Raw genomic sequence first — 27,655 nt, forward strand, 5'->3', positions numbered from 1 at the left:
TTTAATATGGAACAAACACAGTGCTATCAGTCAATCCAAAATGTTAATAAACCTGAAACCTGAATGTTTCACAACGGAAATGTGAGTGTGAACATCATCAGGGGGAATACATATGTGCACAATTATTAGGCAACTATTAGTGTGCAGATTTATTATGCAACTAAAGGAAAAATGAAAATTTTCCCATCTCACTTGTTTATTTTCATCTGTTATAGTGAGAATAATAAACAAACACCTCAAAATTTACAAATAAACATCTCTGACATTTCAAAAAAATAAATCAATCAATCAATGACCAATATAGCCACCCTTCTTTCCAATAACAGTCATAAGCCTTTCCATTCATGGAGTCTGTCAGTTTCTTGATCTGTTGACGATCAGCTTTTTGTGGAGCAGTGACTACAGCCTCCCAGACACTCTTCAGAGAGGTGTATTGTTTTTCTCCCCCGTAAATCTAGCGTTTAAGAAGTGCCCACAAGTTCTCGATAGGGTTTAGGTCAGATGAGGAAGGGGCCATGTCATTATTCCTTCATCTTTAAGGCCTTTACTGGCTGGCCACGCAATGGAGAACTTCGATGCAAGTGATGGAGCATTGGCCTGCATAAAAATCATGGTCTTTTTCCTGTATCACTGTTTGAAGAAAGTGTCTTGAAAAACTGGCAGTAGGTTTGGGAGTTGATTTTGAGTTCATCTTCAATGCAAAAGGTCCAACTAGCTCATCTTTAAAAATACCAGCTCATACCAGTACCCCACCTCCACGTTGGAGTGGAGCTCTGTGCCCATTACTGATCCACAGGTCCATCCATCTGGTCCATCAAGAGTCACTCTCATCTCATCGGTCCATAAAACCTTTGAAAAAAATCTGTCTTCAGATATTTCTTGGCCCAGTTTTGGCGTTTCAACTTATGTTTCTTGTTCAGTGGTGGTTGGGTTTCAGCCCTCCTTACCTTGGCCATGTCTTTGAGCACTGAACACCTTGTACTTCTGGGCACTCCAGGTAGGTTGCAGCTCTGGAATATGAAAGTACTGGAGGATAATGGGTTCCTGGTAGCTTCACGTTTGATTCTTCTCAAATCTTTGGCAGCTAATTTGCGTCTTTTGTTCTCAACACGTTTCTTGCGACCCTGTTGACTATTTGCAACAAAATGTTTGATGGTTCTGTGATCACACACCAATATCTTAGCAATTCCAAAAGTGCTGCATCCCTCTGAAAGACTTTTTACAATTTTTGACTTTTCAGAGTCAGTTAAATCTCTTTTTTGGCCCATTTTGCTTGAGGAAAACTAGCTGCCTAATAATTCTGCACACCTTGATATAGGGTGTTGATCTCCTTAGGCCACACCCTCCCTCATTACACAAATACACATCACCTGACGTGCTTAAATCCAATAAGCATTCAAGTTAATACAGCTTGGAGTTGGAATATACGCATTAAAAATGATGATATAGTCAAAATACTCACTTGCCTAATAATTGTGCCCACAGTGTATATATATATTTGCCCAGAGGGGACTGGGTGGTCTCTTGGTCTGGAATCCCTACAGATTTTATTTTTTTTCTCCAGCCGTCTGGAGTTTTTTTGTTTTTCTGTCCACCCTGGCCATCGGACCTTACTTATTCTATGTTAATTAATGTAGACTTATTTTCATTTTTTATTGTGTCTTCTGTTTTTCTATTCTTCATTTTGTAAAGCACTTTGAGCTACATTTTTTCTTGTATGAAAATGTGCTATATAAATAAATGTTGTATATATATATATATATATATATATATATATATATATGTATGTGTGTGTGTGTGTGTATATGTATATATATTGTGGCCCCCGGCCGGGACGCCCAGGGAGGGCGTGAGGAGGGCTTGTGCCTCCTCCAGACCCGAGGCGTCCGTCCTGGTTCTGTTGGGGCCACGGGTTGAGGGCATGGAAGCCCTTCCCTGTAGGGGCCCGTGGTCACCGCCAGGCGGCGCCCAATGCCGGTTTATCCCGTGCGGTTGCCGGTTGGGGCTGGAGCCCGGCGGGGCGCTTGGAGGACGGAGGAGGCGAGTGCCTCCTCCAGGCGGAGTGGGGCGTCCGTCCTGGTTAGGCAGGGGCCCTCGGGTACAGGGCTTTGAAGCCCAGCCCTGTAGGGACCCGTGGCCACCGCCAGGCGGCGCCCCGGTGCCTAATTATCCGGGAGCCCGGCACTTCCGCCACACCAGGAAGTGCGGGGAAGACTTTGTGTGGCACCGGAGAGCTGCCAGGAAGACAGCCGACACTTCCGCCACGCTTGCGTGGCTAGAGGCAAAGCACCTGGGGCTCATCCGGGCATTATTTAGGGCGCCTCCCTCCAGTGATTGGTGGAAGTCGGAGGCAGAAGGACTGAGCTGGAGAGCGGACAGGAGGCGGCCAGGACAAAGGCACAGAGACTGTGGGCCCTGGACTTTGGGGGATTCGGTGCAAGAGGCACTGGGGTTCGTGAGTGCACGTGACGATTATATTGTTGTAAATAGTGTAAATAAACGGTGTGTGGGGAGCAAAATATGATGTCCGTCTGTCTGTGCGGGGCCAGCGTTCACAATATATATATATATATATATATATATATATATATATATATATATGCATGCTTTTGTAAGAATGTACTAAATTCACATATGAAACTTCCTGGCACATATTCTTACAAAGTGGTGAATTTTGGCAAAAGACATTTAAATTACAATAAAAGAACAACATAATCTCCTAGCTATTCACAAAGAACAATAGCCTGTTTAATGCCTTTTATTGGGTTCATCCAGTTTAGTTGATTTTCTCAACCTCCTTTGGGTTTGTTATATCTTTTATCATTAAACACTTCCATCCATTTCTTTGTTGTGCCCATTTTCGACACATACAACTTGTCATCAAGTCATCCTCAGCCTCTCTCTTCAAATGCCCCAAACCACTTTAGCCTGTCACCTCTTACAGTAACAACTAATTTTTTCTACACCAGCCCCTTCAATTTTCATTAGTCTTCCCTTCTCTAGGTAAATCACACTTGCACTTGATCAGGTTTATCTGAGTCATCATCAGCTTTTCTGTCTCTGTTTCATTGACAACATTTCTTTGGCATACACCAGACAACAATTCATCCCTAGTTATGCTGCTACAGTTTCTCATTTAAAATTCAGAGTATGATGGGTGCCCCCTACTCCTCTTTCTCTTGTTACCACCCTGGAGTCTACACTTCCATCCCCATTAGTATATGTGTACCAAATTTCAGGTCAATTGGTCAAACGGTTTGCGAGCTACAGATGAATTAAAATCCTGGACAGACAAATGTACAGCTACGGTAGTGTATTATATAAGAAGATGTTAGCATCTCTGGCCAAACCCAAATTTATTTAAGCAGGTAATCCCATTCAACCATATCAAATGCTTTTTCTGCATCCAAAGATAATGCAATCTCCTGAGTGTTATTAGACTTTATGGGTGAATATATTACATTAAACAGACATCGAAGATTGGAAGCCAAATGTCTACCTTTAGTAAATCCGGTTTGGTCTTGTGATATTACTGAAGGGAACACTTTCTCAGTCCTTCTAGCTAGGGCTTTAGAGAGTATCTTAACATCATTATTCAGAAGTGAGATTGGTCTGTATGGTGCACATTGTAATAAGTCCTTATTTTTCTTAGGAAAAACAGTGATTAATGCTTGGTGAAAAGTTTGTGGTAGAATTTTTTTGTCTCTGCCTTCTATAAATGTTGCTGATAAGAAGGGAGCTAACTTAACTGAAAATTCAGCAGATTAGCCATCAGGATCTGTATGTTAGCCTCTCAGCACCTGCAGAAACCAACCATCCACGTCAAGTATATGAGCATATGACTTTCTTTGTTCCACTTGAACTCCAAAAAAAGGTTCATTCCTTTTAACTATAGCTTTCTTCTTCGATTTCCTTACACCAAGCAAAGGTTTCTTAGGTTGGGCGCATGCGTTGATTACAACATGTTGCCACACCCCCACACATGGTGAACCACCCAGATTGGTATCCGAGTGCAGCCGTGCAACAGGTGACACCTCAGCACCACACTTGTTCTATTGGAGTGGAACAATATGAGGTTTTTTTTTTTTACAGTGGCTGGAGTGCCAATCCTGCCACCACCCCGCGAGTTGGGCTGGATTCAGGTTAACGTCATACCCAGGACGAAGCAATTAAAGGTTAAGGGCCTTGCTCAGGGGCCCGATAGAATAGAGACACTTGTGGCATTTACGGGATTCGAACCACGCAGATCCCTAGCCTCAGGGCCACTGCTCTGCCCATATAGGTTACTTACTGAACCTGAAAAACCTGTGATATGTCTTTAATCTTCTTTTCCATAAAATTTGTAAATGAGCTGCTTTTAAATTTTATGGACTGACAGTTACAAATACTGTAGAATAGAAAATCGGAAACGTATTATTTTTTGATAACTTAATATATATATATTTTTTAAGAAATGTATATTTTGTTTCTGTTACAATGATGACATTATGTTTACATCATAACTACTTGTAATTAGATTTTTTTTTCTTTTAGTGTGTGATTTTAACAGATACCAGGATTTCTTTGCAAAAGAAGATCAATGATTTTTGTCGCCTACAGCAGCCTCCTATTAAGGTTTGATTCTATGTCTATTTACAAAGTGTCCTTTTAAAGTACATTTCACAAAGCGTAACATAGACTATTAATGGGCAAATAAAGTAATTTTTAAATTTAGGTAAATTTTGTGATAAAAGCCGAGTATTCCAAATCTGAAATGCTCCAAAAATCCAAAAAGTTTTGGGCTCTGATATGACACCACCAGAGGTGGGTAGAGTAGCCAAAAATTGTACTCAAGTAAGAGTAGCGTTACTTCAAAATAATATTACTCAAGTAGAAGTAAAAAGTAGTCCACCAAAAACTTACTCAAAAGTAAGAGTAAAAAAAAGTACTTAGTTAAAAGACTACTCAAGTACTGAGTAACTGTTTGAACATAATAAATGATTTGTTTTTAGAAATGTTGTAATAAGACAGACAAAAATATAAAATAATGTGGAAATTCTGCTATTTCCAAATAATAAAATAAAAAAATGAGTAAAAATAAATCACATCTTTACAAAATAAAGATGCACAAATAACACAAAGTTCCAAATCTCAGTTTTTCACAACAAAGGTTTTGAAGCCAATACCTACAGTAGGTAACATGGATATCTGAACAGTGCAAACTACTTACAATGATGAGATATCCTGTACGCTGACAGTATAATACTGCATCTGCACTTTGAGGTGTAGCGGGTCTTAGGCCGGTTTCAAATCCATAAAGCCGCGTCACTCTCTGTGGGCGCAATTGCACAACCATGAGGAGTTAATAAGGTAGTTAGAGCATGTTGCACCTGCACGTGCGGTCCGATCGTTCTCAATTGATTTATTGGCTTCCTGCGTCATGTGATTAAGGCCCACGAAGATGGGAGTGTATATATACGGGTCAGCACAAAAAAGAAGGGGAAATCAAGGAAAAGGAGAAGAGACATGAGGTTAAAAGACATGAAAGGCAGGGTTGGGAACGATGATCTGGTTCTTGCAGTGTAGCTGTGACCGATTAGCAGTGAACAGGAGCCCCGCATAAATAAAAAAGTCTGTCACAGGTTGCAAGATGCAGGAAGTTTGTGTGTGGTCATGTGACTGCATGGCTACGTCTGATTGGTGAAACAGTCATGCAGTAGATCCACTGGCAACTTCTCTCTTGCAAAAATATAGTTTAATGTATAAATGGAAAAAAGTAACGAGTCGAGTGTTGCCCAATGTAGTGGAGTAAGAGTAGCGTTTCTTCTTCACAAATGTACTCAAGTAAAAGTAAAAAGTATGGTGCAGTAAAACTACTTTTAGAAGTACAATTTTTTTTTTAAAAGTTACTCAAGTAAACGTAACAGAGTAAATGTAACTCGTTGCTACCCATCTCTGGACACCACCTGTGTTGTCTCAAATTATTTTTATTGCTGAGCGGCTGTGAACAATGTTTGTGCAGATTCCAAATGGATTTCCTCATTTTGACTGGGAGGGAGTGGCATAGGGTCTAATGTATGGTTCACCATAAAGCATTAAGCACCACAAAGCTAAGACACATGATTGATGGCTGGGTTGAGGAGTTATGGTTTGTGCCTTGTGAAGTGGCATAAAGCCAGGAGAAACAATAGATGACCAGTGTTTGGGGTCCCTGGTGAAGCAGCAATAGCCATGAAGCACCATCACATGATTGACTATCTTCTCCCATGAAGCTCTGCAATGTGGGACATATGCTGTGTAGCACTCATAGAAAAAAAGCATATTACAGAACATGTGGAAAATTCCCCACCAGGAGTCTTGTTTATAAAACTTTGTTTGGATTTGAGAATGTAAAAAAAATATGTGCATGCCCAAAAAAAAAAAATCAGAATTATAAAACTCTCATATGTGTATTAGATGGCTTGTGCGTTAATGGAATTTCATTGCTTATGGTAAACAAGAGCAGTTTCTTTGTTGCTAGATGCCCTTATTTCACTATGCGTGCAGTAAATTGCTCTGATTACATTCTGAAAATCAGACGTTGCTGCAGATTGCCTTTTTATGTTGTAATTTTTTTATTATTGGCAAAAACATGTTATTTTTTATATATGTACACTCACACTATACGAAAACTGAATGTAGTTCCTCATCGGTCAGTTAATGGCTTTGAGCGTGGTGGGCATGATGGAGTGAAGATTGGCCTAGATAATTCTGACCTGTTGGCCAATTCTCGTAGGTTTTGAGACATATGTCACATAAAAGCACATTATAATAATGGCTTAGTGATATTAATTATTATTCACGTGAGCTGTCATTTACCTGGTTTTGCTGCATTTCCCCAGTTGATCACACGTGTCTCCAATTTTCCTAGCTGATCACGTATATATCTCCAAGATATCACATCATGTATATGCAAATATTCCAAAATGACAAATTTCCGAAATACTTCTGGTCTCAGGCATTTCAGATTAGAGATACTCAAACTGTAGTGTGTTTTTAATTTTTAGCTTAATAGGTTGTGTTCTGTAAGTCTCTGGTAGAATATACTAAAATATTGGGCAGTTCCAGTCTATATTTTAAATGTGTAAAATATGTTAAAATTCAGAGACCTTTTCATTTGGAGATTTGTTTTTCCCATTCACAGCTCAAGTAATACTTTTTATGGTTGTAAACTTCAGAGAATTTGATTTTTTTTTTTTTTTATTACTCTTTTTCCACTTTGCTTGAGGCATGTTATTTTATTGATAATGTTTGGTATATGGATTCAAAAACTGTTTAACCAAATAAGCTTTTGTAATTTCATTCCCAAATTGTACAGTATACATAAATCATAATGTCCTTTATAATTTGATAAATGTTTCCATTGTATTATCTAATGCACAGTTTATCAGCTCTGATGTCTATGGGATATGTGCACGCATCTTTTGTGATTTTGGCGACCATTTTGAAGTTTCTGATCCCAATGGGGAAGAAGTGAAAGAAATATTTGTACAGAGTATTACTAAGGTAAAGTACTATTTAATATAAAGAACAGAAGAGTCGTTGCTGATAATATGGATGTAGAGTAAAGTGCATAAAAATATGGAGGTGCTGCTTGTCAATACATAAACAGCTGCATTTAATGTGTTATTACAGTATATAGTGCACTTTGATTTACAAATGTACAAAAAATGAATAAATACATGTAATTAACAATGGCTATATGGTATTATGTTTACATTTTTTAACCCATTAATAATTAAACAGTTAGCCGTGTTTTTTTAAATAGCAATTGTGTTATATCGCTCTATTATAATTAAAAAATCTTGGGACAAGACATGACTTTTTGAGAAACTTTTTGGAATGAAGTCCTGTGAGACGTAGACTTTTACCATGAGATTCTTTCAAGTCACGCCCTACTTACAACCATTTTCAAACAAGACCACGGTCATCTAACCTCTCAGTAGTGTGAATGCTTTTGTCAGGCACACTTCCTGTGCTTTCAGCTGTTATAGATTTTATCAACAACTAAGCGAAGAAGAAAGAGTAGGAACAAACATTTGAAAAAGTCGGGCAATTTGTTAGAGATAAAGAAACTAAATTGACTCGCGGGCAGTTATACGCTGCGTTCTCACAATGTAAGTCCAAACACGGAATCAAAATTCAATGCGGTCTTGAAGAAAAGTTAATTTTAAATAATGTTTTTGCTGAACTTTTAAAGTAAAAGTGAAAATAATGCATATGTAACAATTGCCATGAAAATAACAATTTCTTTAAATTGTATATCCAGTTAACCAAACCCGGGGGTGGGCGAGCAATGTAAGCAGGGGGCAGAGCGCCATAGTGTGATGTGCCATTTTATTAATACTCTTCCTACTTATTCATATAGTTATATCTACAGATGTTAAAAAAACAAACTGAAGAGAAAGAACGAACAAACTGAATTTGTACCCAGGGGGAAAATTTGGGTTGTTGCAGAGGTTTTTTAAATAAATAAATAAATATGTACACACATAAATAGGTAGATAAGTAATTAAATAAATACACACACACAGGTCTGAACACACACCAGAATGACTATAAAGAAAAAAAACTACAGATTAGTAAATACTTAACTACAGCAGACTATTGCCACACGTGTCAACAAATGTTACGTGATATCTCTAGGTCAGAGATTTTCTGTCTTTTTTTTCTGCCAAATCCCCTCCAGGAATTCAGCACAGAGGCACAGATCCAGGCACTATGTTTTTTTTTTTTTTTGAGGGATACATTTTCCCAGTTTTCTTTTGTGTCTGTGTGTGTGTGTTCCCTTACGTATCGACTAAAAGCTGCTTTCATATTCACAACTTGCAAACGTGCAAAAACATCAACCTCAGTAGGGCTGCGCAGATCCTCAAGTGGAACGTGGCAGCATCTGGTTTGGAAAACACTGTTCTAGACTTGAAAATGGAATGGTCTTATGTAAAATTAAATTCATTTGAATTATATGAATGAAAGGAGGGCGAGTCATAATATTTTAAATTCACAATAGATAAAGGTGTATTTTAAACCCTGATACCTTTTGATCATCCTCATTTATGAGCCTCTCTGAATAATTCAACATGGAATTGTGATCTGCTAATAATGTTTGACTCATGTAACAAAAGTTTTGATGAAATCACACTATTAGACACAACATCCCACCTGGACTATATTAACTTTGGTGTTAGGGAATTGTGTAAATTAAACAGTAGAATTTGAACTTTGTTATATTTTTCCTCAAGTAATATTGACAGATATTGTTTATTGTGGTTCTCATATTAGTTATTTTAAAGATTAGCTTCATAGTCTCAGTCCTGTATCATCATTAGTGTTTGGCAGGATGCAGGACTTTGATTTGTATCTTTTATTGCATTTTTCAATTCTTATATGAGAAAAGCTATATACATATATTTGCAGTATTCATACACCGGTGTTTGTAGTCAGAATTATAAACAAGTTTCACCTTTTCTGTGTAGTTTCAATCTTGACCAACAGATATGAAAATCAGAGAACTATGTGAAGTGATAGACAGAGAGTTACTCAGCTGGGGTTTGCTAGTATTTTATGAATAAATGATAACATGTTATTGTCGAAAAAACGTTTGATTGTGTGTTCTTGTTTTTTCATTTTTAATTCTAGGCAAATCCTGGTATTGTTACATGCCTTGAAAACAGGACTCATGGTCTTCAATCTGGACAGACTGTAACCTTTAAAGAAGTTAATGGAATGTCAGAGCTCAATGGGAACACCCATCAAATAGAGGGTTTAAGATTATTTTAATTCTTGTTTAAAAATTACTTACTTTTTGCTGAACAAGATTAGTCTAATAAAGTATCTTTGAGGGTCTGCGCATTTCCTGGTGTTTTATCGCACTATAAAATCAAATTGGTCCTGCTTGCTGTTTTATAGCTCCAGGTATTTTAATGTAGATGAAGAGCTTTTAGGGCCTCTCCTTAAAACATGAACCCCATTTCAAATTTCCCGTGGATTACAGTTATATGATACACTTCTTTTGCTACTCCTGTTTATCTGTTCTTACACTTGCCAACCTTCAGAAATATAAGCGCCTTGAGCATTGCAAATGCACAATATAAATATATTATTAGAAGTAGTATTATTATATAGTTCCCAGTTGCAGTGCACTTGCATTTAGGACTTTCATGCAGTACCTTAAGACTTTACTCAGGAATGACTGCTACAATAGATCGTGAGTGTCCTCTCTCTCCCTCAACCTGATTGACTTAACTGAGAAAAAAGTTTTCTGAACTCCCGGCAGTAAAATAGAATAAATAAATAAAACGTAGAAACGGGAAAGCAAGCTGAATAAATTTTAATCTTTAAATATCATCATCCCAGTAACAGTGCACTGCATGATAACATGCAGTGAATACACTTAACTTGAGCATTCCTAGTTTTCATCCTCTCTCTATAACATTTGTTTTTGCACTTGCTGCTTCCTGAGCAGATCTTCTTTTCTCCACCCTAGCAGCCCGCTTCTTCTCTTCTTTCGTTGGCATCTTTTCACGTTAAAACTGATTAAGTCAGTGTTTGTGTTGCAATTATTTAGTACGTTTTCTTTCATTTTTCACTTAAACTGGCACTGAAGTCTTCAATCTGCCTCCAGAATGATTTAAGATATGAAGAGGTAGAGGAAGTGACGGTGAAGGTGGTAGGGAATGAGAACGGCGCCTGTACCCATGTACCACACGGTCGCCCTGCTGGCCACTGCCGAGAGTTGATTCTACAATAAAATTAAAATAAAAAGAGGAATAACCTTGGAGGTCAATCATCACCCCAAAAGCGGATAGTAGACTTCACATAATATATGTGTATCAAATTTCAGGTCAATAGGTCAAACGGTTTGCAAGTTACAGGTAATTTAAAATCCTGGACAGACAAACAGACAGCCACGGTAGCGTATTATATATAAAGAAAAGTGTGCCATTAAGAAAAGCAAAATGGAAATGTGCCTATTCAAACCATAACACCTGATAATTCTAGATGTTGTCTCTCAGACAGCACTTAATCTTACAGTTACATCAAAGCCTCCTTTATCTCTAGTCAGCTTTCGTTTGCTTTCTTCACCAAATTATAGCCTGACTTTATATAGCTTACTTCGCTTGTGGTCCTGTCCCAGGCAGATTTTGTGTGGACTCATAAATCAAAAACTTGTCTCTCACCACCCCCAGTCTTTCTTCCTGGAGGGCGAAGTGGTGCTCATGGTTCTAAACCTGGAGGCTAATAAATTCTGCCCGTCCTTGTCTCTGATATTTAGAGACTCATACAACTACATCCACGCTTCTGACATCACAGAGTATTGAAAGGACAGCTTTGCATTTGGCAGGGTTGGGGTCACAGCGAAGAATTCCTGTGCATCTAGTTAATAGAAGTTTCAGGATGTCTCAGTTATAACTTGTCTTCTAAAGACATTATACAGAAAATGATCACAAAATGCTAGGTATTAGAAATACACAGTAATAAAGTAGAACAAAAGCATAAAGAACATTAGGCAACACTTTACTTTAGGGACTGCAAAAATGCATCTATTACTTATTTACTCTCAGTTAACAAGACCTTAACAAAGGCTTCTTTTGGTCTTCATAACACTTAAAAAACAAAGCATCAGTAAAGTGTTTCTTCCTGTGTTCCAACCTATCTGCTTTCCAGTTTTAGAAACATTCAAATGTAAATAACTTTTGCATTTGTAAAGAATGTTTAAATGGTGTTGACTATTGTAAGTCAGTCAGTCAGTCTCCAACGCGCTATATTCAGGGTCACGGGGGTCTGCTTTAGCCAATTCCAGCCAATACAGGGCACAAGGCAGGAACAAATCCTGGGCAGGGCAACCCACACCAAGCGCACACTAGGGACAATTTAGGACCGCCAATGCACCTAACCCGCATGTCTTTGGGCTGTGAGAGGAAACCGGAGCACCCGGAGGAAAACCAGGCAGACGTGGGGAGAACATGCAAGCTCCACGCAGGGAGGACCTGGGAAGCAAACGCGGGTCTCCTTACTGCAAAGCAGCAGTGCTACCACTGCACCAACCTGCCGCCCACCTATTATAAGTTGTTCTATAAAAATAACATTATTGATTTAAATTACAAATAACTCATCATTTCAATAAGTAAATACTGTACATACATGCATGAATAAAGGTGGTGTCATAAGATATTCATTTTTTGTTAACTCTGATGGTTCAGTTTCTGGATAGTTTATATTATTTTCATAATTTAAAAAAAAAAAAAAGTTAAATCAAAAATTAATGCACTGTTTTTCATTTCTCTCTTTTAGTGCTGTCCCCTTACTCATTTAGCATTGGTGATACATCAGATCTTGAAGATTACACTCATGGAGGAATTGTCTGTCAGATCAAAACTCCTAAGACTGTGTGCTTTGTAAGTATTAGTCCCATGACAACAGTTTAATTGCACTTTTGGCTACCAAATTTCTTCAGCTTTACCAGTCTTGTTAAAATAACTTCATGTATTACTGTTTCTCTTTTCTCTTATGGGGACATGTTGTATATCATACCTGGAACAGTTTAACTTTGAGTAGGTAGAGCACACCCGGAAGTGCTGGGGGGGAAGAGGATCGGGGACACCCGGAGTGCTTCCGGTTGCACAGCCGGCACTTTCGCCACACTGGGGAGTGCCGGCGGAAGATTGTCGGTAGGCACCTGGAGCTCATCTGGGTAACTATAAAAGGGGCCGCCTCCCTCTGTTCGTTGGCTTGAGTCGGGAGTGGAGAAGGACGGAGCTCGGGAGGAGAGACAAGGAGGCAACCTGAAGGAAGTGAGGCATTTTGTGTTGGCCAGGACTTTGGACTTGTAGGGGTTTTGTGTGCAGTTGTAAATATGAAGTACAATAATAAACGTGTGTTAGGTGACTTCAACATGTCCGCCTGTCTGTGTCCGGGCCGGCTTCCACAGTATCTATTTAAGAACATGCAAACACTATCCACACAGTTAGCAACTAGGCCTGAAATGAATCCAGGGTTACAGAAGCAGAACTGCCAAACACTACGCAATGGCAAATTCATAAGGACGTTAAGTTAAAGTTAAGACTAAAATTATTTCATATGTTATGGTGTGAAAAAGTTAATCATGGACAGTATTTTCATTATAATAATTGAGTTGTTTCAGATGTAAAGTGCATTAGGGAACAATTTAAATATTATTTGTCTGTATTTACTTATGTAAAACAAAGTTATTTAGTCAAGAATAAAAATGATGTCTGCTTTTACACGAGAAACAAACTAAACTATACAAAGAAGTGTATCTTTAACCTTTGTAACACATCCACCCAAGTACAATTTTGTTTATTTGGAAACACTAAAATATGTACATAATAGATTGTTTTTAAATTGACACTTACACCACAGTTGCGAACAGTACTGTTTGTTTTAGCATTAGAAATAGCTACTCTATTGGCTAATATATCCTGGAGTACGAGTACCTTATCTAGTATCCTGAAACTTACGCTATATGCACACAGTGGTTACACTTGAAACTGTGACCTAACATAACATGGCAATCTGGAACCCACTTATACCAGTTTAGAGGTGTGGTGGACATAGCCTTTTCTGTCATCTTCAGTGCGAGAAAGGAAATTGGGTAGAGCACACGTCCATTGCAGCACCCATGTGGTTCCAATTTACAGCCACCGAGTTACCCAACCTGAGTGAATTTGGGAATGCAGAAGGAAAACTCAGAAAAAGAACATGAAAACTCTACACAAACGATGACTAGATGCTGACTTCCAACCTAGGTAGCCGAATCCATGAGTCACTGAGTAATGCCTTTCTGTGTTGTTGTCATGTATTATTGATCTGAAGTAGTTAGTCCACATCTTTGACAAAACCCAATACATGGAGCCGGAAAATGTAAATTCTAGATATTAGTATAACCTGATAGAGGGGAGTGGAGAGTAATAAGAGAATAGTAATTTCTTGTGTTTTACAGGAAAGTTTGGAGAAGCAGCTTTCAAACCCTAGTTGCCTTATAGCCGATTTCAGCAAACCTGAGGTAAGAAGTCAGAATTGCATGAATGTCACAGTCCCGAAAAAGTATTAGTTCATGAATTTAAACAATTGGGTCTTTTGCATTTTTTGTTTTCTCACATTAAAATCTTCCTTTTAATAATATGTGCAGTTTCTTCAGTGTCTTTGTAGTAAAGATTCTTTTCTGTTTATTTTTCAGGCACCTCTGCAGTTGCATGCTGCCTTTTTAGCACTGAGCAAATTTCAGGAACAACACCAGCGGATGCCGCGAATAGGGTAATTACTTTGCATGATACAATTTGATCTTTACCTTGATTTAATTTTCATTTTTTTTTTTTTACCAACTACAGTAGACTTCCATATGAAATATTAGACATTATTATAATCAAACTAGCTGTGTAAGCCCGTACTGTAAAAAGCCTGGGCTCGTAGCAACTATTGAAATCGTCAAAATAAAATTGAAATGCAGAGTTTCATTTTGTGGACGTGCTCGCCCCACTTGTCTATCAGCGGCTAAGTGAGTTTCACTTTGGTGACTGAGTCACTTTCTGTTAGCCTTATGCTGTAGCCTCGTACTTTGTTCTTCTTCTGACTCGTTAACTTGGGGCCACCTTGCCGGCTCTCTTAGCTTCATGCTGTAGCCTCGCACTTCCGGGCCTGACAAACAGACACACACACTTACGCATGTTGACGTATATATATAAGATTGTTCATTTGTAGGAAGAGCATTATACGAGGGGTGTTCAAATATAAACAGGAATTTTTGAGCTATGCTTTATTTATTGAATACAATGAAACGACTTACACACTATTTTTCTATGTAGTCTCCTGCCACTGCAATACTCTTGTTCCAATGCTCATAAAGCTTCTTAACCCCAGAAGAGTACAAGTCTTTTGACTGCATGTTGACCCATTCTTGCACAGTGTCAATAACCTCCTCATTCGGCTTGAATTTCTTCCCACCTATAAATTCCTTAAGTGGGCCGAAGAGATGATCGTCCGTCTCTGAATGACTTGCACCAATCATACACTCTAGACCAGGGGTGTCAAACTCCAGGCCTGGAGGGCCACAGTGGCTGCAGGTTTTCATTCTGACCTTTTTCCTAATTATTGACCAGTTTTCACTGCTAATTAACTCCTTTTCCCTTCATTTTAATAGCCCTGTTTTTAAGGATTCAGTCCTCTAAATTGATTCATTTCTTCATGAAATGGCAGTCAAACAGAAATAGGATGTGAAACGAGCCAACAGATGAGCAGCTAAACTAGGATTTCAAACTCCAACCAATTTCACTCCAACCAATCTAATAATGAGAAGCCGATTCTTGCTGTTAATTAATTAAGTCTGTTATTTAATTTTGTTGTTTGTTGCTGCTCTCATTCTGCCACAGCAGACATTTCCAAAACTGTTGATTTTCTGTTTGTCAAACGTTTTGGTGACCTGAGAGATCAGCCTTACTGAGACCTTCAATTTTCTTTATTTTCAGATATTGTGTGATGACAGGCACAGGTGAGCTGGTCATGTGGCAGCTTGTTTTGTGTCTCAATATTGTTTGACTGCTAATTAAAGAAAAAGAGACAACTAAGGGTCTGAGTCAAGTTAATTATAACTAAAGCAAAAGAATTAGCAGCAAAAACAGGTCACTAATGAAGAAGATGGTTAGAATGAAAACCTGTAGCCTCTGTGGCCCTCCAGACCTGGAGTTCGACACCTGTGCTCTAGACTGAGAGAGGCACTCATCCCCAAACTGTTTAAGTCTCAAATAAATCTGAGATGGAATGACTCCTTCATTTGTCAAAAATTGAATAATAAAGTGCTGCGCAACACTACTGTGTACCTCCTGCTCCGATATGTTGATTACAACTGACAGGAAGAGGGGGATAGAGAAGCTAACAGTACTAATGACAAGTTCATATATGCATGTGTTTGTCCAATACGTCAGGTCTACCTTGCACTATTTATAAGAACAGAGCATTCAAATTCCTGTTTATAATTGAACACCCCACGTAAAAATTAACATATAGCATTTACAAATGTAAGACTTAAATCTTATTTCAGCTTAGTTATTCCTCCTCCTTGTTTTGTTTTATTTAGGATTCCTATCTGTCAAAAAAACTTTTTTGTCCCAAACTCTGCTAATATTTTCCTTGTTGATGATGTTTATTTTAGAGAGAAGATAAAGGGAAAGTTTAGATAGACAGATTGATTGATAGATCTTCATTGTCACTTTTACAAAGGAACAACGAAATTGAAGGTGCAGTCGACTCAGTAGGAGGCATAAGAGTTAAAAAGAGAAGAAGAGAGAAAATAATAACAAACCGAATAGTAATAAAAATACTTTACAAAGTCCTCTCTTTGCATTACAAGTCCCCTATTTGCATTACAAAATTCTGTGCCACACTTTTTATGTGAGAAGTTACAGATTTTTGTGCAACGTGATAAAGAAGTGAAGGGTTTTAAAAGATGGCCTAAATTTCCCAATTATTCAAATCATATAAAAACTCATACTGTATGCCTTAAAGATGATGCAGTACTGTCTTTCACAGTATGACCATGTTGAGATAATAACTTCAGATTGCGTAATTTATATACATTGACGCTGTATAGTTTGGGAAGAGTGGGCGAACACTTGACGCTGTATAGTTTGGGAAGAGTGGGCGAACCTAAGTGTATGCATACTGTTAAGATTTTAGAAAAAAAGGTATCCTTAAGCTTACGGGCTACAGTTGAGGTGAGCTACTTATGTTTAAGCAGTTTGGATGACCCTAGATTTTGAAGAGACAAAGGGACAAGGGCTGTGGAGTTGTTACACTCCATCTCCAACTCCTCAATCTATTTATTTATTTATTTTTTAATTTTATTGATTTTATTGTAATCATTCCATACAAATAGAGAAATTTTTGCAAAAAATATGATTGAAAACAAATCAACCCCAACCCCTGAGAAAGAGAGCATGACCAACGGAGTAAAACTTAAAGCTAGTAAAACTAAATAAACTGATGAGTTTAATAGGTGGATAAAGATAAATGAAGAAGAAAAATTAATGGCAAGAGAATCTGCTTCCTCAGTGCTTTAAGAGCGTATTCTAAAAATGTTACTGATCAGATCCTGCCAGGTTTTGAAAAAGTTCTGCACAGATCATCTAAATGAGAATTAGTTTTTTTCCCGATTTCAAACAATATAAAACATCAGTTACCCACTGACTTAAAAGAGGAGAGTTAGGATTCTTCCAGTTTAGCAAAATAAGTCTACGTGCCAATAGTGTAGTAAAGGAAACTCCTCAGTTTCTGGTACCTCTGACTCCTCTATTCATAATTAGGTTAATATATTTACTGTGTTGATTAAAAGTGAGCAACATACAGGGCACTTCATCACTTCCAGCATGAGTCATCAGGCTACTTTACAGCACTGTAACTTGTTAAGTTGGGTTTAAAGGCTATAGCAGTGTTGCAAACACAGAATAACATTAAATATAAGACTACACATACAGTACAAATTTTAAAAAGAAGCTGTATTTTCATCAAAAATCTAAAAGATAAAATATGTTAATCAAATCAGTGTATGAAATTGGAAATTTTAACACATTGTATTACAATTTAAACTTAGTTGCAGTCAGTACATTTTAGTCAGAGTCAGTACCAACTCCAGTAACCCAATGATTACTTCTGACTCCAACTCTACAGATCTGAAAGAGGGTATAAGTTTTTGCACATTAATAGTCTCTGGAAGACCATGACTTGAAGTGAGTGGTCCACTTCCTTACTTCTCTTGGTTCCTGTTAAGGATTATGCTCAGAATAGAGGAGTGGACACCTTTGATTCAACATATATGGCCTATATTTCAGAAAATTAAGATCTGTTTCAGCTTTTTTGAAACAACACACCGAACGTTGTGTTTGTGTACTCAGTAACCTAATATGTTCTTCAGAAGTCAATCACTCTTCTTTGTTTTCCTAGTCTAAAAAAATATTTTCAGTTTATTTGAACACAAAAAAATAAATGCTTCATTATAATTTTGCTTAAGTTTTTTGCTGATTACAGTCTATAAATGATACATTAATGAATGTAGAAATTTTTAGCCATTGTTTAAAAGAAACAAATCTATAACAAAATCTTGGGGAAAGCAGAAGAGCATGTCTTGTTTACCAAGGCTCAGATTGGTAGTATTTGAATGTGTTATTCACACCTAGATGTTACAAGTTTGAAGTATACATACAGTACTTATACAGTATTTACTTTCTCGTGTACAGAGTATAGGGAAAGTATTGTGATCGTTCAAAAATTCGACCTTGAGATTTTAATGACTATCAACATTTTAGACCTCCCTGAGTCTGATTTACTTTCTCGTTGGGAAAGTTTTGCAATCGTCCAAAAATTCGATTTCGAGATTTTGATGAATCTCGACATTTTAGACCTCCCTGAGTCCGAAAATACCATTTTTGGAATTATGTCTGTGTGTATGTAAACTTGAGTACATGAGTACACTGTCACTTAGGTCAACCAAATTTTGCATTCAAGTATTAGGTACAAAACACAGATTTCTATCAACTTTTGGGCAATTTCCGTTAACCGGAAGTGGTACTTTACCTTTTATTCATGCAGCTGCAGAGTCCGATTTATTCAACTTTACCTTTATAAATTGTTCAATATTATTATTATTAATTTGATTTGATGTCGATGGTTCTTTAATGTACATAATATAAAAATATCATCATTATCTTACGGTTTACTCTTCAAATATCCTTCCCCATATCTGAGTATATGAGAAAGTCGAGGGGAGACCACTCCCAATTTTTTTAATGCTGCAATAATAGAGAGAGGTTGGCAGCATTTGCTGATAGCATGTTGCCGCACCCACCGCACGATGAACCACCTGGATTGGGACCCGAGTGCAGCAAGTGACACCACAGCACCACACTGGAACAGTGTGTTTTTTTACAGTGGATAGCGGAGTATAAATAGCATTTTATTACATTTAAGGGTATTTTTATTACAAATGTACACCAGCACATCGTTGTTGAGAATTAAAGAGTAGTGCTACACAACTTGAATAAGATATGCAAGTACATGTATTGATAATGACCCTAATATAACAACTTTTCATTAGACTTTTATTACATGTGCACCAAATGGGAGCTGAACTTAGTTATTCTCCTTTTTTTTTTCAAAAAGGTTTATTTTGAAAATGTTTTTTGATGAACTGGTCTTAATAAAAAATGTGCTTATAAATTTATGGATAACAAAGCAAATTTATTTTATTTCTGTAGGTGCCTTCAAGACGCAGATATTATGTTAAAACTAACAGAAGATGTCAACATGTCTTTAATGAACAAAGTGAGTTTTTTTTTTGAATAACAGAAATTTTTAATTTTATTCTGAAAAATGTTATAGTTAAAAGAAATCTTCATTTGATTAGTTTTGAAGTAACTCTTGAGAAATTTAAAATTTTGATTTGTCTGATGATACAAGTTAACCTTTTTTGGAATAATAATAAAGCCAGCAGGTGTAGAGGTGAGCCTATATAAACACATCTGGGTTTACCTCCAATTTATTGTGAAATTCATGTACTTAATTCAGTAGCCAAATGCTAATCGCTGTCATGTAACTAATGTATTTTGCATGAATAGGAGACTTATAATAACATATAATTGACTACAGTCTGATATATCCCAGTATCAGTCCTTTGCTTCTGAATGTATAACACTTGACACTGATAGCATGAAATAATTATGAGTACCTTATTAAGTAAAATATAAATCCACCTTAATAAAAGGATAAGTGTCTGTGTGTCCATCCACTTGCTATGCCTCTGTCATTCCAAAAGATGGGACATCACAAACATTTTTAATAGTAAAATACTTTGCATTTGTAATTCCAACAAATTGTGCATCACAAGCATTAACACTGCTTTTAAGAATCCCATACCAAATGGCAAGTAACAGAGACTTGCGCATTGCACGGTGCACTGCAATCGTTAATGCTGAGGTGTGTGTTGATTATTTAGTTTTCAACCTGTCTTACACGGGTAGGTAGCACTGCTGATTATTATAAAATATAGTAATTTATTTCAGCTTTTTTGTATTAAATGTTAGAATCTTAAAATGATTACATTTAGTCTATAGCCATGAGAAATACAAGTATAAAGAAAATGTTATTTTTTATTTAATACCTTTAAAATCACATTTATGTCAAATACAACTAGATCCATTCTCTTTCTTCATCCAGTGCAGTCTAATACTATAGCATTTGATTTGATTTTTCTCAGATAGCACTGTAGATGCTTTTTTGTACTGATAACCTCTGCATGTCCAAAAATTACACAAACATCCCTGGTTTTCCTCCTCATTAACCAAAAAAAAAAAAGAGATTTCATAAAGTGACATTTATTGTTATAAAATGTTACAGTACAAACAATGTCCACCAGTGCACTAAACACCCTACACAACCCAACCAAACACAATTTCAGGTATAATAAAAGGTATTTTAATGTACAATGATTTCTTTACAAGGCTCAATCAGTCCAGCATAATAATAATAATAATAATAATAATGCACAATTGGTCATCTTCTGTCTCCTTCCATCAACACTCCTCCACGAGTGACATCTGCTGCCTCCTGAATCTGACTCAGTGATGTAGAGGATGCAGCGTCTTTTATGTTGGACCCAGGAGAACTTCTGGTGTCATAGCACTACATGTCAGGCCAGATGGAAGCCACCCAAAGCAGCGGCAGTATTCCCTTGCAGGGCTGCCAATCAGGACTACAACTCCCAGTATGCCTTGCTGGTTTACAAATAAATGGGACTTCAACCAGAGGGATGCTGCCACCTTGTGTATAAGGGAAATATATGGCCTTAGGAAGCAGCCTCCCTCTGTCCTTCCATTATGGCCTCCTAGCCAGGTTGGTTGCTGGACACATATCCATCCACATCTTTTGATTATAGAATCCCATCCAGGCAAGGAATTGTCATGCACCTCCATAAGGATGCCTGTCCCTCAGTTATGGCCTTCACAACAGCTTCTAAAGAGTTTGTGGAGAGATGCAATCATTTGGAATCTATTGGTCTATCTCACAATTTAAGGTGGAAAAGATATACATGCTACAGATTAGAAAAAAATCTTCTTTTAGCTGCACTGGATGACAGTTTGCTTTTTGTGCTCGATGGAAATGAGAAGTTGGCTAACAGTTTCTGTACAACTTAACCAATTAAGGTAATGTACTTGCACACATAAACACTAACAAGAAGGAAGCGGCAGTTGTGAGTTTATTTATTTTTATTAAACATTGTTTTGAAGTCGTTTACATCCCACCATGTCTGTCTTCTCCTACACGAGCTTATATTGGATTTATGTTGTATCAGATAAATAAATTGAAGGGGCCAAGCCAAGTCAGTTTTAATTTGTTTGATCGTGCCACTGCTGACTGTGTTGCAGCTTGACATTTGGCGTGCAGCGGTGCACATGCAAAGTCATCAGAATTGCTCTAGGTGGATATACAGTAGATCCTATTACTTCGTAAATACTACATACTTTATCTGACTCTGTTATATATGATCTAGACCCAGTGTAGTGTGAATGCATTTAATGTTTAAATCAACAGAAATCCAGATGACTTTGAATCAGGATATGGATCTGTGTTCTCATGTCTTTCATTTTTGTCTTTTAAGGTTGTTATGTGTTGCTTTATTTGGATGTCATATATTTTGTGTAGTTTTTGTTAAATTTTAATATTTTATCAACATTAAATAACTTTTTGCATGTTTTATTTCTCACATTGGATAAAGCTTGCTAGTTATGACAGATATTTAACTTGAAAATAATAATGTCATTTTATGATGTACTTTAAAATATAAAGCATTCTACTGTTTAATATCTTTTAGTGTAGATATGTTTCAACAGAAAATGAGCATCATTCTTTTTTTATATCATTTATACTTATTTTAATTAATTATGGAAGACATTGTTCAAAAATGTTATTTTTTGTAGGCAGTGGTAAATGAAGAGCTTGTAAGATGGTTTTCCCGTTCTGCCAGAGGCTCTCTGCCTCCATTGGCTGCAGCAGTTGGAGGAATTGCAAGTCAAGAGGTCCTAAAAGCATTGACAGGGAAATTCTCGCCATTGCAACAATGGGTATGCCATATTTCACATTACACAGTTTAGATTTGGGTGTTGTGTTTGTGATGTTGGAATTAATGAAGAAAACTCGAAGCTTTTCTATAGCATGTTACATTTGACCGTATGATCTCTAAAGTTAAAGAGCAAACTGGTATGGGGCATATTCAGATATCTCAGAAACTGGGGAAGGAGGTTTAACTGTAATTCTCAGTTCTGTGTGAGTTTTTATGATCACTTTTTTATTTGTAATGGGAGTTTAAGAAAGATTTCTGTACTTGTTCTAGCCCAGGGGTGGGCAATGTTGGTCCTAGAGAGCCGCAGTGGCTACAGGTTTTCATTCCAACCCAGTTGCTTAGTAAGAAACCAATACTTGCCAATCTCAGACCTTTTGTAATTTTATGGCTTGCTAGTCTGCAATGTAAGGTTCTTATATCATAGAATTTTTCCATTCCAAGGATGTCATCCAAATTATTTGATGCCTAAAACGTTTTATTTTCAGTCTGTCACATTTTTGTTTTAAGTGTTTTATTAAATCAAACCATGCAAGATGAACCCACAGAGATGTAAATGGAAATAAGTTAGATGGAGAACTGCTGGATGCTTTGTCATTTACATCTTATTGCTAAATAACGAGCCATTAAAAACACTAAATGCAGCTGTTTAAGATTGAAATAAGCAATTAAGGGTGGGGAACCTTAACAAGCAAGAGCACTTAAATGAAGCATCAAAATGTCACTTAGGCAATAATGGCTTCATCAGCAATTATTGACTTCTCATTAAGAAACTGGGTTGGAAGAAAAGCCTGCCACCACTGTGGCTCTCTAGGACCGACATTGCCCACCCCTGTTGTAGCCAACACATTAAGACATACTAGCCGACGCCTGCCATAGCATACGGCGGTGTAAGAATAGGAACGGTAAATGGTGAGAAAGGAATTCAGAAATCAAGAAGAAATAAATACTTCTTGAAAAATGCGGTTGTGAATAGGTGTTTTGGTGGAGACGACAGATAATGAGTCGAAAGATCTAACCCTTGAAAAAGCCATGTACAACTGACTGTGGCTGAAGACTGATTGTTGTAGATTAATGGAAATCTTTGCAAATGTTTGTCCTTGGGACTTGTTGATAGTCATGGGGAAGAGGCGAGTCTGAGTGGGAATTGTGTGCGTTTAAATGTAAAAGGGAAATTGGTGTCGGAAGGAAGGAGAGAGATTCTGGGAATGAAGATTGTTTCAGAATTTTGGATAGCAATCAGTTTGCACTAAATAATATTTGTATGTATTCGGGTAACAATGAGTCTTGTTCTGTTGCAAAGACCTTTTGATGGCATAATATTTTGGAGGAGCATAACTACAGCTCCCACCTTCAGATGAAGGATATGGGGAGGCATGCCAGTTGGTGTGAGGGTGTATAAAAACTCCTGTGGGTACGTTAGTTGATCATTAGGATCATTACTGACTAGTGTATCTTTACTGTTGAAGGTTACTTTTTCACCCTGTATAAGATCAAGAAGTTTGTTGGTAATGTGTAGAGAATTGTCGTTTGTGATGCTCGGCATTGCTCTTGCAGCAAGTTGTTGGGGAGTCACAGTCGAGAAATTAATATCACCGTAAAGTTGAGCAACTGGGTCTTGTTGTTGTGGTAAACATTGAGAAGGTAGTTATGCCATTAGTTTTGTTGCATGTATCTTGGACATCCTGGAAATGTGGATAGTAATATGATCATTTTGCCTACACGTACGTTGTTATTTTCAGCGTTTGCTTGCAGTGCGTCTGATAACCCTTTGTATTGTTCAACGCGCAGATCTTGTTGATCTAATCTGAGATAGTTGAGACGTGTGCCCTCAATTTTAACATACACATCTACGACGTACTGTTGGAATAGTTTGCTGCTAGAGTGCAAAATACTAAATGTATTCCTCATTGCTAATCTGTACTTGTAAAATTGGCATTGACTAAGCCTTATTTGCTTGGCGGTTCTTTTATCGGGAACATGTTGTAAATCTTTGTGCCAGCCAATGTCTCCATAAGGGAATAAAAGTGGGTAAACCATAAGATGACGTTGTACAAAAACCCGTCGACAGAGAAGATACTGTTGTTCATTTTATAACAAAGGGTTAGGAAACAACTGTCGCAATGTAACGAAAATAAGAAGGAGTGAAACCAATGCCAATGGTCGACAGAGTACCTTCCTGTAGCAGGCTACGGAAAAGACTCCCAGGCGCACACATAGCTGAAGTGAAAGGTCACACAGTCAGGCTAGATGTAGGGTGATGACGTGACACCAATGGGATCATGAGAGAGGAGCAGGGAATGCAGTAGTCCGAAGGAGGAATACGAATCGAGAAAAGCGGCGTGGGGATGTATGGGAGGCCTCAAGCGGCGTGGGGAAGGGTTTGGAAGAGCAGGAATAGGAATCGAGAAATGCAGTGTTGGCCGTGTTTGTTTGGGACCGGTTTTGAAGAGAGAGCCGCAGGCAGTGTGGGGAAGGGTTTGGAAGAGGTGGAAGAGGGTGAATAACAATTGAGAAATGCCATGTCAGCTGCGTGTGGGCAGGACCGCTTTTGAAAAGGAAGCAGGACGAACCAGAAGAGAAATGTATATAAGAGATGATTGACCCGTTTCCTTCATCCTAACCTTTCCTCTAAACACACCTGCAATATCATGGTTTGAAACGTCAACCACTTATCTGATAATAATGAAAAGAAATGGGACAGGAAAAGACAGCAGGCAAACAAAGTGAAAAAGTGTCCCTTCCTTATAACAAATAGAGCAATTAGATTAATTAAAGGATTTTAGTAACTTACATTGTTCTGGAGTTGATGAGTTCAAAGCAAACTAGATTACAGAAAGTGATATGAGTGACACATAGTTAGAGCTTTTGATGAGTTTAATCTAAAATATACTATTTTTTCTCATTGGAATATCCTAAAAAGTAGGTTATTTTATGGAAAATCGGAAAAATACAACTAAGTGCAATGACAGACCACCATCCAGACAAAATTAGTAGCTTAATGCCATTACAAGCTACTCTGAGGGAGCAGACCTGATTAAGTTACTGAGAGACAAGACCCAGTTTATAACATTGCAAGTGAAGATATAATTTGTGATGGTGCTTGTTTTCCTAGAGGATGTCATTAGCTCAGATTGATATGATAATAAGCGGTTTAAAATAAAATGTAAACAGCTTAGACATGGGCTGTGTTTGAATGAGAGAGAGAGATGATAGGAAGTGGAACAGAGGTCATTGATGAAGTTTACCTTATTGACAAAGGCCGTAGATTGTGAAGTAGAACAGAGATAAAAAAAAGGAAGAATAATCAAATATTGTGAGTAAAATCCTCTGCCAAGAATGGTTAAAATTATTTCAGGGTATGTGAGTGAAAAGCTTGTGATGACTAGTGAATGTATGTGCAAGGGTCATCTCGAAGAAAGAGAGGGAAATTACTGAAACTAAGAGGCCTGATTAAACCATCTTGGACTGAAAACTACATGTTCCTTCAGAAGATTGCAGCCCTAACTAACATAAGTTCTAATTGTATATAGATGGGCTGCAGAAATTTTTGTGAGATATTTAGAAAAAAGAAATGGGTGGACCGTGTAATTTACTATATATAATGTCTTTATTATAAATATCTAAATGTGGTAAAACAAAATGAAAAACGCACACATATGTAGAATCAGCAAGACCTGCTGGAGACTGTAGGATTGTATGTCATGTTTAATTGTAACACCGTTCATTCAGAAATATTGATTCCACTCCCTTATGGTTCAATATTATAACCTAACATAAAAACTGAGAAAAAAATAGTAATCCTGACATGTTATAAATCCTGTTTAACAAACCTTTTTGATGGATGATTAAATGTGAAAAGAAAGCTAGTGATAACTCAAAGTATCTAGCAAAAAAAAGAAGACAAGATTCTGCAAATTGATGATTAATGTTAGAAGATTACAACAATTTTAACAAGAAAGGGCTGTTCAACTCAAAGGAACTTGTCATCTTCAATTAGTTTCTCCAATATAACATCGACATGAATTATGTGAATAACAGTTAAGGAAATGTGGTGATGGATAGTAATGTGAGAAGTGAACTTTGCAGCTTTGATTAAACAGATTCTGAAATTCCACAGCTCTACTTTGATGCAATCGAAGTTGTAAAAGGCACAGAAACTGTCTCCTGTGAAGAGTTCTTTCCCAGGTAAGCTTAACATTATGTCTTAATTATTGGGGAAGCCAAAGTGTAGTCTAACAGAATTTGGATCAATTCAGAAGTGATTCTATCACAGAGCACACCCAAACACCGCTCCAGAAGAGAGAATTTGTCTTAATGTTTTTTTTTTTTTGTCCCTTTATAAATATTTTAAGAGTACATTACTCTTGCTAGCCTATTCCAGCTAGCATAGGTCGCAAGGCAGGAACAAACCTTGGACAAGGGCGCCATCCATCGCAGGGTGAACACTCACCAGCCACAACTAGGGTCAGTTTAGCATTGCCAGTTCACCTGATCTGTATTTATCTGGAGGAAGCCAACAAAGACATGGGGAGAGCATGCAAACTCCATGCAGGGGGAACCCTGGACGTGAACCTTGGTCTTCTTATTGCGAGGCCACTGTGCCACCCTGTTTCCCTATATATATAGTGCTTTTTGATATGCTTTTGCTAGAAGGAGAGTTAGCTTTGTTGATTTGACTTCGATTCCCTGCGTGTGCATGAGTAGCAAAGAGCAACCAGCTTCTAAAATGGCATGTGGAGAGATACCAAAGTGAATGCTCAAAGCAAAATAATCTGTGGATGACTTTTTTCGTATTATCGATGAATCTAACTCTTGATTTGTCGGACTCTGATTTTGATGCAAGTGATCTGGAGATGAAAACGAAAGTGAGGTACCAGCATCAGCTGATCGGTCCCCAGCTTATCGTGGTACTGAACACGTTCATTTAGCTGATGCACATATGGCAACATTTGCCTGAGAGGACAGATACTTACGATGACAGGAGGTACAAACCATATTGCGTCTCACAGAGGCATCCAGCCCACAGTGCATTCCTGCTGGCCGTCGAGCCGCCCCCCGTGCAGCCGCTGCTGCTGCAAACAGGTGCCAACAACAGGCAGCAGCAGACGTTTTATGTTAAATTGTTTTGTGTGCTTCTCAGAAAACTGAGTTTTTTGGAAAAATTATTAGCCCTGAAAGAGTTTCAACGGAACATAGACTGTTTATGCTGCTCCCTGATAAACGAAAATGTTTCTGCTGGTATCTGTTCAGATAAAAAAAGAAAACAGATTTAGAAATGTTAACTTGCTGTTGCTCGGAAGGTGCCTGTTATGATGTTGTGATCGTGGCTCTGGACTCTTGAGGGTAACTTTTTTTTTTATAACAAACTAGATAAAACGCCAATTCCCTGGCAGTGGCAGATAGCTTTGGTTTTATATTTGATTTGATTACATTAAAGTTGAAGTTGAGATTTACAAGAAATATTTTAACTGCTACTATATAAAGGGAATACTACTGTTGAAAAGCACCTTA

General features: G+C 37.6%; 1 protein-coding gene across 1 annotated transcript in view; it reads left to right on the forward strand.

Annotated features, from left to right (window-relative positions):
- Positions 1–27,655, forward strand: part of uba6 (ubiquitin like modifier activating enzyme 6) — a 123,280-nt gene that overhangs the window by 39,819 nt on the left and 55,806 nt on the right. The window contains exons 7-15 of the mRNA XM_039758221.1: positions 4,534–4,614; positions 7,402–7,524; positions 9,658–9,781; positions 12,313–12,416; positions 13,982–14,044; positions 14,219–14,295; positions 19,284–19,350; positions 22,002–22,145; positions 26,262–26,329. Of these exons, the coding sequence (XP_039614155.1) occupies positions 4,534–4,614; positions 7,402–7,524; positions 9,658–9,781; positions 12,313–12,416; positions 13,982–14,044; positions 14,219–14,295; positions 19,284–19,350; positions 22,002–22,145; positions 26,262–26,329 (851 nt within the window). The remainder of the gene's footprint in view (positions 1–4,533; positions 4,615–7,401; positions 7,525–9,657; positions 9,782–12,312; positions 12,417–13,981; positions 14,045–14,218; positions 14,296–19,283; positions 19,351–22,001; positions 22,146–26,261; positions 26,330–27,655) is intronic.

This window comes from Polypterus senegalus, chromosome 7 (genome assembly GCF_016835505.1).
Source record: "Polypterus senegalus isolate Bchr_013 chromosome 7, ASM1683550v1, whole genome shotgun sequence".
Lineage (NCBI taxonomy): Eukaryota > Metazoa > Chordata > Cladistia > Polypteriformes > Polypteridae > Polypterus > Polypterus senegalus.